This window comes from Petromyzon marinus, chromosome 18, assembly GCF_048934315.1.
Source record: "Petromyzon marinus isolate PM22_M1 ecotype Great Lakes invasive population chromosome 18, UKy_Petmar_22M1.pri1.0, whole genome shotgun sequence".
NCBI classification, from domain to species: domain Eukaryota; kingdom Metazoa; phylum Chordata; class Hyperoartia; order Petromyzontiformes; family Petromyzontidae; genus Petromyzon; species Petromyzon marinus.
The window spans coordinates 7,178,343-7,192,373 of record NC_133684.1 but is presented as its reverse complement, the minus strand read 5'-3'; the positions used below and the strand labels follow the sequence as shown (position 1 = coordinate 7,192,373).

The 14,031-nt window shown below is 49.3% G+C and overlaps 1 protein-coding gene across 1 annotated transcript; it reads right to left on the bottom strand.

Moving 5' to 3' along the window:
* Positions 1 to 3,637: 3,637 nt before the first annotated feature.
* On the bottom strand, positions 3,638 to 12,618 carry COMMD6 (COMM domain containing 6). The gene is made up of 7 exons (XM_032956283.2): positions 12,499 to 12,618; positions 10,285 to 10,343; positions 7,915 to 7,980; positions 7,427 to 7,506; positions 5,842 to 6,007; positions 5,181 to 5,333; positions 3,638 to 4,272 (listed from the first exon to the last, which is right to left on the bottom strand). The coding sequence occupies exons 1-7, from the start codon at positions 12,596 to 12,598 to the stop codon at positions 4,222 to 4,224; spliced, it is 675 nt and encodes a 224-aa protein (XP_032812174.1). The 5' UTR covers positions 12,599 to 12,618; the 3' UTR covers positions 3,638 to 4,221.
* Between the last annotated feature and the right edge of the window lie 1,413 nt (positions 12,619 to 14,031).

Sequence of the window (14,031 nt, the reverse complement as noted above, 5' to 3'; positions counted from 1 at the left end):
CAGTCCGGGATCGAACCCACGAACTCCTGTGTACCAGGCGATGGAAATCACTCCTCGTCGCCACCACGTCACCTATTTTACACTTTTCGGTTTAATCACGGGTGGCTGAGATCTGGATTTGAACTCGGCCGTGCCAGTTCAGCGCTCTGACCTCTGAACGCACGCGAGATGCACAGAGGTCACGCTTCTGTGTTGTGAGTGACAACTTCTCAACTGGCTCCCTTCGCTGTTTGTTGTTTAATTTGTCAGGGAAGGGGCCGTGTCCCAGCTTGCCGAGGTCTCTCTGCGTCGCTCCTTGCCGGTCCGCGCTGGGCGGGGAGTGCCTTAGTCTGGCTGCATGAGCCGCAGGCATTGGTGCTGCTCACAATGAGAACTGTCAACCCCCCGACTCGGTGTCGTGAAGAGGCAGACTGCTGAGTTGTTGGTGAGTGGGTGGGAGGTTATGGCTGGGTAAAGGTGAGAGGCTGGTGAGTGAGTAGGTGATCGGGAGGTTAGGGAGTGGAGTGGTGCGTGAAACTGGTGAGTTGGTGTGGGCAAGTTGGCGAGTAAGTGAGTAGGTGGTTGAGTGGAGGTTTGGATCGGTTAGTGCGGGGGGCGTCAGTAGGGGAGAAGGGTAGATAGTGGGTGAGTTATCGGCGAGTTATTATGTGGGTGTGCGGGACGGGGCAGGCGATTTGATGAATGGTGAGTGGAGTAGTAGGTGGGTTAAAGTGTGGATAGGTTGGTGAGTGGAGGCGTCAGTAGGTGGGTGAGTGGGTGTGGTTAGTGGGTAATTGGGTGGGTGGGAGGAAACTGGTGAGTATACTGGTGAGTAGGTAGATTTTTGATGCAGTGAGTAGGCCAATGAGTGGGGTTGTTGGTAGTTTGGTGAGTGGGGTGTGGGTCAATTAGTGAGAGGGTGTGGAGGCAGGGTGGGGGTAGGCTGGTGAGTGGCTTAGTGGAGGAAGGTAGGCTTATTAGTAATAAATCAGGTTAGTGAGTGGGGGTGTGGGTAGGTCGGTGAGTGGGTGAGTGGGTGTACGTATGTTAAACTTATTTTGCACCGTACGTAGCCATCCGTGATAATCGGAGGTGCGGGGAAGGACAAGTTGGGTAGGTTGGTGAGGGCATCGGTGAATGGGTGTGGGTGAGAGCATAGTGGGTGTGGACGAGTGGATGTGGAATAGGTGGAATGGCTGGTGGGGTGGAGGTTAATTGAGCATAAGCAGGTGTGGTTAGAAGGATGGTGAGTCGGCTATGGGTGGATTTTCAGTGGGAGTAGGTGTGTGTGTGTGTGGGAGGACAGTGGGAGGGTGAAGGTCGCGAATGTCACTAGATGAGTGTGGCTGATGAAATGTTGAGTGGGTGTGGTTGGGTCGTGATTGCAGAGTTGGAGTACGTGGCTGTTGTTGGGAGAATCGTGAGTTGGTTAGTGGCTCGTGAGTGAGGGGTGGGGGGCAAGTGTGGATGACGCATTGACAAGACATTGGGTATGAGCGAGGAGGTGACAATCTGTCACAGATGGGCATATTTGAGAGCATAGTGAGTGAGCTGGTGAGTGGTTGGTGAGCAGTAGGGTCAGTGTGGGTGAGCGATGTCGCGGGCACGACGCGCACACGCCACGCTCACCGCCCCCCCACCCACAAGGCCGACCATTCTGTTTTTAGCCTCACCCATCGCTCACCCGTGCCAAGTCACGTGCCTGGCAATTACACTTCAAATGTCAAACGCGGCCGAAGCTCCGCTGCAGTTTAATTAAAACGAGGCCACAAGAGGAACAGCGTATGAAAAATAGTTTTGACGATATGAAAATGAGAAGAGGCTTTAACCCTTTCTGGCGATACAACAGGTGTTAAGGTGTTCAAACACCGAATAGAAAAGTTTCGCAATGAATCAAGTACTGAATTAACCACACACGGTGCTTGTGGCGAGCATGCAAAGGAAACATGCTCTGACAATATACGCATTGTCTTTTAAACTGCAGCCAGAAGGCTGCCTCCTGGTGTAGGCCAATCAGTTTCAAAGACAATGCCGAAATGTTAGCGGAGCATGTTTGTTTGCATTGTTCACCACTTGTCCGCGTGGTTAATGCAGACGTGATTCCTTGAAGAAGGTTTATGTTTGGTGTTTGAACATCTTGACACCTTCAGTTTTATTTACAGAGAGGGTAAACACCCATTCTTACTTTTCATATTTTGATACTGGCCATAAAAAGTTCCCATTATAGTTTTGACGATCTTAACGAGACCGTGGAGACACGGGTGTCTGTGCTCGTGTATGCGTGTGAATGACCGTGAGAGAGGTAGGCACTATATTGGGGGGAAGGAGGTCTTCATCCAGCAGTGGGATTGATCATGGCTGCTGCTGATAATGATGGTGACATGTTATCTGAGAAGACGGAAAAAACCCGTTAGAAATGTGCAAGACAGCCCAATAAAAAAAGAGATCTGCCTCTAATTTAGGATATCTACCGAGAGCCAAGTTATATAACATGGCAAGTGCTGTAGAGATGCAATGCACAAGTGGAAAAGTAGGAATGTTGTCAAACCTCAACCCTTCCGTTGCCCTGCCACATCACCCAGTAGCAGCAACATCAAATAAGAAATGTATGGTTAAATAACCCCTCCCATGTCCCGCTTAGCGGAGGGAGGCCCTCATCCAGCGGTGGAATGACAACAAAGGTTGTCCCTGCACACACGGACATGTTTGCCATCATCTTCCATGGCAAATCCACTGCTGGATGAAGCCCTCCCAAAAGCTACCTCTTCGCAGTCACGTGGGTGAAGTAATTAACGCACCTCCGATTAGCACGGTTGGCTACGTGCGGTGCGAAAGAAGTTTTACGGACGCACATTCAGCCCGGGCCCTTCAAACGAACTAATTTCTTAGTGACGAGAGCGACGCCTCGTGGCGGGATCTGGTAATGTAGAGTCTTTATAAATTTTATCCGTTTCGATTATCCGAGTGAAGTATCGGTTCAATGACAATTAGGGCGGGTCCGGCAACGGTACCGATGCTTGCAACGGAATCGTTTTTTTGCGGACGTCGCTGCAACCAGCTGCGAGCAGGCTAGCAAGGGGTTTACTTTGCAATGGAATTTGGCATGTTTGCACACCAGTGCAACAATATCTGTTCGCCCATGTTGCTGTTTCTCGAAGTTCATGTTTTTTTTTTAAAGTAACTTGCTCGAGCCAACTTTCACAACGGGGAACACAGTACGTTTGGTTTAATGTCGATTTATGTTTGTAAACCGTTTTTGTAATATTTTTTTTTATTTCTACAATGGGGTTGTTTTGCCACAATTTAGATGTTTGCTTTTGTACCGATTTCAGTTTTTCTTGGTTGGTGTATTTTTTTTGCGTTATTGCTTGTGTCAATTTGGTGACCCATGCTACGCTTGCAAATGAGAATAATCCTGGGCAACCAGTGCCCACCTGGTTAAACAAGCGCACGTTCAACATATGCCGGTTTCAATGAAAAATGCAGGGATGTGTTTCAATATGAACATCACCTTCAAGTCTTGATATTCTTGTAAATTAAATGGTGTTAATAGGGTGTTCACTTTCAAAATTTGTACATTTCATTGAAGCTCTACAGATTTTTTTCCATAAAAGTGTCAACGTGCTTTCCACGTTCAATGTTAAAAACAAGTGATACATTTACATTTGTAATACTTTATTCCTTCAAAAATGCTATATTTACAAGCAGTAAGATGTATGCATGTGCACATTGGAGTTTCAATTGAAAAAAAAATCTCATGTGGTGGTCAGGTGGCAAAAGAGGTCAGAGGCACTGAGCTGATGAATCCTGGGTTGAAATCCAGGGGCAAACACCCATGAGTACTGTGGTAGAGATACTGCTTTACGGGATTCCACACGTTACTTTTAAGCATTTACAGACATCTGTAATTAATTTCGTGGACCGACGACGACTGTGTAGGTTTGAGCGGTTGTGTTGTAAGGCGCTCGATGAATCCATACAAGACACGATCAGGTATAGCTGTCCAATGTATATTCTAGCTGTACCGCAGGCTTTTCGACACAATGCCCGACGTTTCGCTTCACGTACAATCCGAAAGCACATCGGGGCGGGAGCTATCAACAACGTTTCAATTAAATCGGGCAGTGCAGGTGTGTGGTCAGGAAGTGGGTAATTCTCAAATAATTAACATTCTCTCAGCTTGGTTGCGGGAATCTACAATGGAACTTCTCCTGCAGGGAAGGTGAACAGCAATCCGAGGTGTCACGCCGTGTCCATCGCAGATGACATTTCCTTCAGCTGCCGGGAAAAGTTCTGCAAAAAAACGTCGGAGACGCAGTTTAAGAGACATCTCGACATTTATGGGTGGCAGGGGAATGCCGTGGTAACGTTTGTTGCCTCGCGGCAAGAAGGGCCTGGGTTGGATTCCACACTCTGCATGGGTTTCCCACCCATCGCTAAAATCAATTTGCGATTACACAGGAATGAAATGAGGAATCCACAGGACCACACCGAGGCCAAGGCTGGGAGACTTTTAGGTCGAGGTCAGATCCTCAAAATACATTTTTTGGATAAAGAGACCAAACATTCATGAACACTGACAATCTGTAAATATACATTTCAGGTTTCCCTCGCTCTATGCGGGTTTGGTTTGTGCGATTTTGCGCTGTATATGCCGCTAACCTATATCTACCCAATTCACTACACAATGTGATTTGAATTCACTCTCCACGTGGCTATGCGGTCGGACGTGGGACAACATTGTGTGTGTACCGTGTGCGTACTGTCTGCACTACGCGGCAGGAAGCTGTCTCCTCGTGCGGTTTCACTTTGTGCGCCCTTTTCTTGGAGAGCATCTACTACTCCTGCCGCACAGAGCCAGGGAAACCTGTATACCGTACATCCTCGGGAGAGCAATCAGGTCAACACTGACGAGTTCCAGGACCTGCTTGAGGGGGAAGCTGGGGTTCTTCACCAATGAGTTGCAGGGCACCCTCTGGGTGATGGTGATTGGTGGGAAGACCCATCACCACATAGGGCAGTGTTCCTCACTAACTTTCAGAGGTGGGGGGCTACATTTGCCGTGAGGGCCGCCACACCGCCTGCAAGGGGTTGTTTTCACTGTGTGTATTGTCAGGGGCCGCAGTAAAAACCACCAGGGGCCCCCGCCAGTAGCTCGCGGGCGTTGCAATAAAGAAAACCGACGTGGGATGTCACCTGACCTGGAACTGAGTGAGGTTCATCTCGAAGACTCGAGTGCTCATGCGTCCCGACTTCTCGGCCAGCGCGAGGCACAGCGTGACGAACGGAGCATTCAATGCACGGCACCGGTCGGAGCTCACGCTGATCCCGACTTTCCAGCGCACGTCCAACAGCTGCACGCAGCAAAATACGCACCCGGAAACAGAGACGAATATAAACCGTATAACCTCTGACCGCTGGGCCAACTGCTTGTTAGCGAGCACTCATTAAGACGAGCACGGTGCATGAGGGCAGTGGTGTGGCCAGCAACCATGCCTGCTGAATTTAGCCTCTCCAGTGACGATGTTTGCACACCGCTCCAGGCACTCATTTACAGCCTGGTGAACGTAGGCGAGGCCAAGTAGACGTACACATTCGCACACACGAATATAATTTGCTTACTCTTAGAGCCTCTGGGATATATATATGTTGAACTTATTTCGCACCGTACGTAGACGACCGTGCTAAACGGAGGTGCGAGAGAGTTGATGGTGATGATTCGATACATTTTTTTTACTATTGTGGTGAATGTTGCACCTCCCAGTGGCTGCCGGGGGGTGTGCATAACCCACACAACAGCCAGGGCGAAACGCCACTCGCCACCAAACACAACAGTCGCCGCCCACATTGGGTAGGACGTACCCTGGCGGCAGAGGGCAGAGAGGCCGGCCACTGGGTGGCCGGTACCGGTCCTGCGTTGTCCCACACGTGCTTGATGACCTTCAGTGCTGGCCGGGTCCACTCCGAACTGGCGCCGGCCAAATCCAATGCCAGCTGCTCGCCCGACGTGCCCGCCTGTGTGGCCACCCTGCAACGTGGGCGGGCGGAAAAGGCCAAGGAGCAGCCCTGCAATTATTCATGCTCCTAATCCACATTTTGCCAATGTGAAGTCTCTGGTTTACAACGATCGACGATGCCACTACGAGACGCAGATAAATTTTGATTTAAAGCTTTCGTGACTGCAGAAATTCATATTCTTAGCTCTTTCGGTAAAGTCACGTTGAAGGGAAACAACAAAATAATAAAATATATATAAAACAATAAAAATTCTCACGACGTTTCGACCATAACACCTGAAGACGACCGTTTGTGTTATGGTCGAAACGTCGTGAGAATTTTTATTGTTTTATATATATTTTATTATTTTGTTGTTTCCCTTCAACGTGACTTTACCGAAAGAACTAAGAATATGAGACACAGATACTTGATTTTACGACGCACCTTCCGCCACGACTCCCAACACATTTGAACAGAGTCGGTCTGGTTTCCGTTGTGTGGAGCTTTTATTATTCTCAAATGTTTTTGTAGATTTTTACCTATTAAACTTCGTTAAATAACGCTGTTTCTACTGAATGGGAATATAGGGTCTGATTTATGACAATCCGATTTACGACAAGGTTTCCAGGAACGCATTGTAACGTAGGAAAAGCAAAGACCGTCTGTACAGTGGTACCCCGCAGATCGAACTTAATTCGTTCCAGAAGGCCATTCGAACACCCATTTGTTCGGTTCGAACACCGAATTAATTTTCCCCATAAAAATTAATGTAAATTACATTAATTGGTTCCAGACACAAGAAATCTCTCATTAAAAGGCATTTTTACACTAAGTTTACAGTAATTATATGCATAAAACCATTAAAAACAGGAAACAATAAATAAATGGATTAAATTTAAAAAATGAACATTGTACTTCACTTTACCTGTAGTAAGGAGAGTTGATGGCTTGAGTGGAAGGTGGTGAGGAGGTGGTAAAACCTTTGTCTGGGCAAGCGTCATGCACGCTGCTGGCCACACGCGTCTCAGCCGTGTACAGGTTCTTTCATTTTTGATTTAAAGCTTTCGTGACTGCAGGGATTCATATTCTTGGTTCTTTCTTTCCCTTCTACGTGACTTTACCGAAAGAACCAAGAATATAGGTTCTTTCAAGTCGCGATTGCCCGTTCGACCACCGAATTTCGTTCGGTTTCCGGGGCAAAAAACGTTCGCAAATATCACTCGAACACCGATTTGTTCGAGTTCTGGTGCGCTCGCACTACGAGGTTCTACTGTACTTCTATTTTGGCAACATTGAGCGTGAGAAAATCAAAACTAATCCAAGGCGAGAAGGCAGGACACGAGCGTCAACTATGAAGTTTGGCTCTCGATGGCCATGTAGAGACTGGTGTCATGAGCACTATGGGATCGTGATACAAGGTAATTAACATGTTTGCTGTGGCCAAGCTCACCTGAAGACTCCTGTGAGCAGTGAGACCACCTCCTGCACGGACTGCTCGCCTATGCCCTCCACACCACAGCTGATCAGCCGCTGCAATGACATTACCACGATGACACAACCACATCACCGCCATCACCAATGCCGCCACCACCACGAGAACAAGGCAACGACACCACCACAACGCCACCATGGCAATGGCACTACCACGATGACACCACCACACTGACATCGCCATATGGGCAACACCACATCCATGCCGCCACATCGACACCATCAAAGCCGTCAGCCTCCCCACAGTCCAAAAAGCGACGCGGTTTCCAATTAAATAATTTCTATTCAAATAGGAGATGTTTATTCAATTTGAAAATGTTTTGTGAATCTACAATGGATGGATCAAAATGTATGTATGGCTACTACCTTATGGCTTGATCCACACACACACACACACCGCGTCGTCAAGTTCACGCTCACCCACTGGAGATGTGACGCAAACCTCACCTCGTACATGGCACCCGTGTCCACTGCCAGGCTCTCTCCTCGCACGTAGGCCAGCACCGCACAGCTCTGCACGCAGGGTCAAAAGGTAATTACGGCCAATACAGTTGATCCCATCATACCATGCCATCACTTATTTCCTGTTGTAAGATCCGGTAACTCTTGCAAGTCCACGACGTTGCAACCTCCAAGGCCAGCCATAATAATCATCACTATCTAGATTTAGGCCTTCTTGTTAGATTTTTTTCAGTTTCAGTTTTCAGTTTATTTATTTTTGGTATAGCCCTGTGAGCCATTCGGCTCTTGAATCGGGTGCAACCACAACAAACAAAAAAAACACGAACAAGAAAACATCTTAAAGTGACTATGTGACTGTGCAAACAGAAAATCCATGAAAAAAACCAGCAAAATATTCCTGAAAAAAGCACCGTACACCAACGCTGTGTGCAATAAATCCCAGTGGGATGCAAGTCAAACAACAACAACAACCACAATAAAACTTAGATTAAGGCCATCAGTCTAACTCCGTACTACAACAAAACAAACACGTGCAAACCAAAAAACTTTTCGAAATCACCAACAAATAAAGCCATAATTGCAACGTAACAGTGATCATAGGGACTGTGACCGAATTTTTTCAATAAACTACGTAAATAACATGTAACACCAAATTCTAGAGCCATAGCTGGCTGCATGAGTTACTCCACAACAACAGAAGCATCAGTCGGAGTATCAAATTTTTCAATGTGCCTTTAAGATCAGCACGCAAAATCAAAATACAGATAATATTTTGCAGCGTCATCCAGAGCGAAACATTTTACGCCAATGAATAGCAGTGGCAGCTAGGGGTGTAGATAGCCGACACATCATGCAAGGCTGTTTTCCTGTATCATCACCACATCTGTATTGAAGGCTTCCTTTAGGTCTCAAACTCTATTACTACTCAAGACCTCAAACACCTCTCACCAGCTTAAAAACACCACTCACCACCTCATTACAAGACCGTAAAAACACCCACTGCTCGCCACCATCAAGACTCTCCACTGAAGGCACACCTCCTAGACTCTCTCACATTACTCGCCAACCTCAATACATTAACATAAATCCACTCACTCCTTCAGCAGGCCAACTCTTTTCCCAAATGATAAAAAATGTAACTGTCAGACTCTGCACACATTGACGCGACCACATCACCCCAACGCTCCAATCCCCCCCACTAATTCTCAATCCCATTCTGGAAGAACTTCAAGTTCGGCACGCACCATCTTCAAGGTCCTCCATGAATTAACTCACTTCTGCCAACCTCTGCACTGATCTCGCTCTGCTCCCATTCACGCATTCTCCTACCTCTCATCTCACCACAGCACTCACTCTCCTCTCCAGCAACCACGGCTTTCTATGGAAGCCCCTACTTAACTTTCGCTCAGTGTGCATAATTATATTAACCTCCTGTAGTAGGAAACTGCCTTCCCAGTCAACATTTAGTGTTGAAAATCAGACGTTTACTTATTTGTATTTAGTGACTTGCTTACCTTTTTATCTGTTGCACTCCGAAAGTGTTTTTGTATCGTTGTAACTTTATGACCCGCCCCTACTCGACATCTGTGAAAAAGAGCTTCATAGCTCATCGGATTCCCCCTGCAGTCTAAATAAAGATTCTGATTCTGAACCGTGCTGTCACCATTAATATGATCACTATTTACAAAGTCACATGAGGTGGTCGCTACGCAAATCTAAATTAACATTGCATTGTACCCACCTCATAAAACACTCTCATCCACCTCACCACAACATCACTCACCACCACGTGGACACAACACACTCACCACCACGTGGACACAACACACTCACCACAACATCACTCACCACCACGCGGACACAACACACTCACCACCACGTGAACACAACATCACTCACCACAACATCACTCACCACCACGTGGACACAACATCACTCACCACCACGCGGACACAACATCACTCACCACCACGTGAACACAACACACTCACCACCACGTGGACACAACACACTCAGCACCACGTGAACACAACATCACTCACCACCACGTGGACACAACACACTCACCACCACGTGGACACAACACACTCACCACCACGTGGACACAACATCACTCACCACCACGTGGACACAACATCACTCACCACCACATAGACACAACACACTCACCACCACGTGGACACAACACACTCACCACCACGTGGACATAACATCACTCACCACCACGTGGACACAACACACTCACCACCACGTGGACACAACACACCACCACGTGGACACAACACACTCACCACCACGTGGACACATCACTCACCACAACATCACTCACCACCACGTGGACACAACATCACTCACCATCTCGGCGAAGAGGTCAGACGGAACGTCGCCAGCCCGCTTCACTGCAGCGCATGGCCCTGCACGGGGCACCAGAGGAGGTCAATCATGAGCGAGCTCCTCCCCTTGATCCCCTCTCCTCCCCTTGACCCCCTCTCCTCATCCCCTCGATCGCCCGGTGTTTTTGATCCCCCCCCCCAGCGTAGGGTCCTCCCTTATCCCCCTCATTCCCTGAACTTCCTGGTCCCCCGTGACCCCCTTCACCCCCCCCCCCTCAACCACTATCTCTGATCATATCCCATAACTCTCACATTATCCTTTAACCCATACCATCCTTCCAATCCCCTCGCCCGCTTATATTATCCTTAAACCACTCAGCAATATCCCATAACACTCCCAGTACCCCGACCCCCTTTTACCGTATCCATAGACCTGTACACACCAAAACCATCTCCCCACTTTTATTCCCTAACCCTCTTTACATTATAACCCCCGAAACCTTATACTGTAATCCGAAACCACTCAACCCCCCCTCATCCCTTAACCTCGGGGGAGCAGGGGGAGCAGGGGGATCAGGAAATCAGGATTCTGTCGAAGAGGATCAGGGGGTACTGCGGGGATTGAGGGGCACCCCAGGCCAAAGGGGATACGCGGAACACACCACAAGTAAGCGAGCGATTCCGGGGATCAGGATGTACACTCCCCTGAGGGGATCAGACGGATGTGGATGAAACAGGGGTCCCACCTAACCCCGGCGGATCAAGGGGATAAGAGCAGACCCGGAGGCAACTGTGGTTACGACGACAGCAGCTTTGTTAACACTGCGACGGCCATTCATTTCAAATGGCATTACAATGTGATCAGCAGATATAAAGGGGACACGGTGTGGGGATAACAGAGACTCGAGGAGATAAAGGGGATACATAAGATAACGGGAGATGTGGGGAGTTGGGGGAGATAACTGGGGTGATGAAACCACGGGGATAAGAGGGATGAGTGGCCAGGGGATTAAGGAGGGTTAGTGGAAGAGGAGATGAATGGGGATCTGGGGGATGAGAGAGATGAGGGGATGAGAGGGTGAAGGGATTATGAGATTGGGTGATAAAGGGGGTCACGGGGGACCGGGAAGTGAAGGGAAAGAGGGAGGTAAGGGGGACCTATGCCGGGGGGGATCAGAAACACGAGGGGATGAGGAAGATCAAGGGGTTTGAGGGAGATCAAGGGGATGAGGAGAGGGGATCAAGGGGGTGAGGAGAGGGAGATCAAGGGGGTGAGGAGAGGGGATCAAGGGGGTGAGGAGAGGGAGATCAAGGGGGTGAGGAGAGGGGGATCAAGGGGGTGAGGAGAGGGAGGGGAGATCAAGGGGGTGAGGAGAGGGGGATCAAGGGGGTGAGGAGAGGGGATCAAGGGGGTGAGGAGAGGGAGATCAAGGGGATGAGGAGAGGGGATCAAGGGGGTGAGGAGAGGGGATCAAGGGGATGAGGAGAGGGGATCAAGGGGGTGAGGAGGGAGATTAAGGGGGTGAGGAGAGGGGGATCAAGGGGGTGAGGAGAGGGAGATCAAGGGGGTGAGGAGAGGGGGATCAAGGGGGTGAGGAGAGGGAGATCAAGGGGGTGAGGAGAGGGGGATCAAGGGGGTGAGGAGAAGGGATAAAGGGGGTGAGGAGAGGGAGATCAAGGGGATGAGGAGAGGGGGTCAAGGGGGGAGGGGGTCAAGGGGGGGAGGGGATCAAGGGGATGAGGAGAGGGGATCAAGGAGGTGAGGAGAGGGAGATCAAGGGGGTGAGGAGAGGGGGATCAAGGGGGTGAGGAGAGGGAGATCAAGGTGGTAAGGAGAGGGAGATCAAGGGGGTGAGGAGAGGGGGATCAAGGGGGTGAGGAGAGGGGATCAAGGGGGTGAGGAGAGGGAGATCAAGGGGATGAGGAGAGGGGATCAAGGGGATGAGGAGAGGGGATCAAGGGGATGAGAGGGGATCAAGGGGGTGAGGAGAGGGGATCAAGGGGATGAGGAGAGGGGATCAAGGGCGTGAGGAGAGGAGATCAAGGGGGTGAAGAGGGGATCAAGGGGGTGAGGAGAGGAGATCAAGGGGGTGAGGAGAGGGGGTCAAGGGGGTGAGGAGAGGGAGATCAAGCGGGTGAGGAGAGGGGATCAAGGGGGTGAGGAGAGGAGATCAAGGGGGTGAGGAGAGGGGGTCAAGGGGGTGAGGAGAGGGGATCAAGGGGATGAGGGCCCCACCTCTGGGCAGGCCTCGGGCCCCGAGCAACGGCGCCATGGTGACGGGCACGTGACCCGGAAGCGAGTGGTAGAGCGCGCGTTTGTAATTCCCATTAAGCATTGGCGCGTGGCCACGTGACCGCCGTGGTCAATGGCGGCGCTCGTATCCTTAAGCGTGCTACTAAATGCAATCACGCTCTCCACAATGACAATTGATAAATGCCAGCGATTGCTTTCATTCAATATCTGAAGTGGAATTGTTATTGATTTGTTCATTGTCCTTTTGAATTTAAGTCGCTAAGTGCTATTTAGTGGCTGTATGAATTTAAATCGTTAAATTGTTCTCATGTTCGGGAAGTCACGTGACGTGCTTATTGCGTCATTGCATTACAGCGTGCAAAATTGTATTGCAGACGTCATCGTTTTACGTCGATGTTTTGCATGACGTCATCGTATTGCAAGACGCCATTGTAATACATGACGCATTGTATCGCACGACGTAAGTGTATACCACGTCATCATATTGCACGACGCTACTGTATTTCATGACGTCATTATATTGCACGAGGCAACTGATTTTCACGAACTCATCGTATTGCACGACGCCACTATTTAATGACGTCATTGTCTTAATAGTATTTCGTGACGGCACTGTTTTGCATGACGTCATCGTCTCATAACGCGGCTGATGACCTCAGTCTGGCTGCCGCCGTTATACTTTGAATCTTAGAGCGCCAGCGGACAATGGACGGCTCCTTGGCGTCACACCGGTGCGCGGCATTTAAACAACAACAACAACAACGAAAAAACCACGCATTTTTTGCAATAACGATTTAACTTTTCCCGCGATTCGCCAAACCCCCGGTGAGCAAACCTTGGTGGGGTTGCCGTCATCACCATCATCATCACCATCATCATCACGACACGTGTAGTTGTAGCTACTACTACATATGTAGTAACTACTACACGTGTAGCAGCTACTACATATGTAGTAGTAGCTACGGGCCCCGCACTTTCAAGGGCCCCGCGCTAAATGCTTTCAAGCTGTCAATTCCGGTTCAGTGATTCTGCACTTGCTCTATTACTATAGTACTATACCGCCTTCAACTTTTATGAACGATTGGGTGTTTTAAGGTTAGCGATTTGTCGTATTTGGCCGTATCTAAAATGAAAAAATACAACTTACTATGCAAGTAAAAACTTTGTGTTTTAATATTCATGTGTTTTTAATGTTAAAGTTAGGGCCCCTTTATAACAGGCCCCCGCACTAGCCGAATCCGGCACTGCCATTAAACTCGGCGAGCAAAACGACTGCGACACGTGGGGGTCCACCACCGCCGCCACCACCACCACCGCCACGCGTTCGAACCACGAAAGCAGCCGGCCGAATCTTAAAGTGCAAACTTTGGGACTCACTCAAGCCGGGGCTACAGCGACATCGATTGCTTTAACCAGAGGACGCGGTGCGTCGTGAACGCTGCACCCGTGTTACCGACCGTCACAATACGTCCGAATGCATTGTCACCAGCCCCCAACACACACATAGTCAACAGC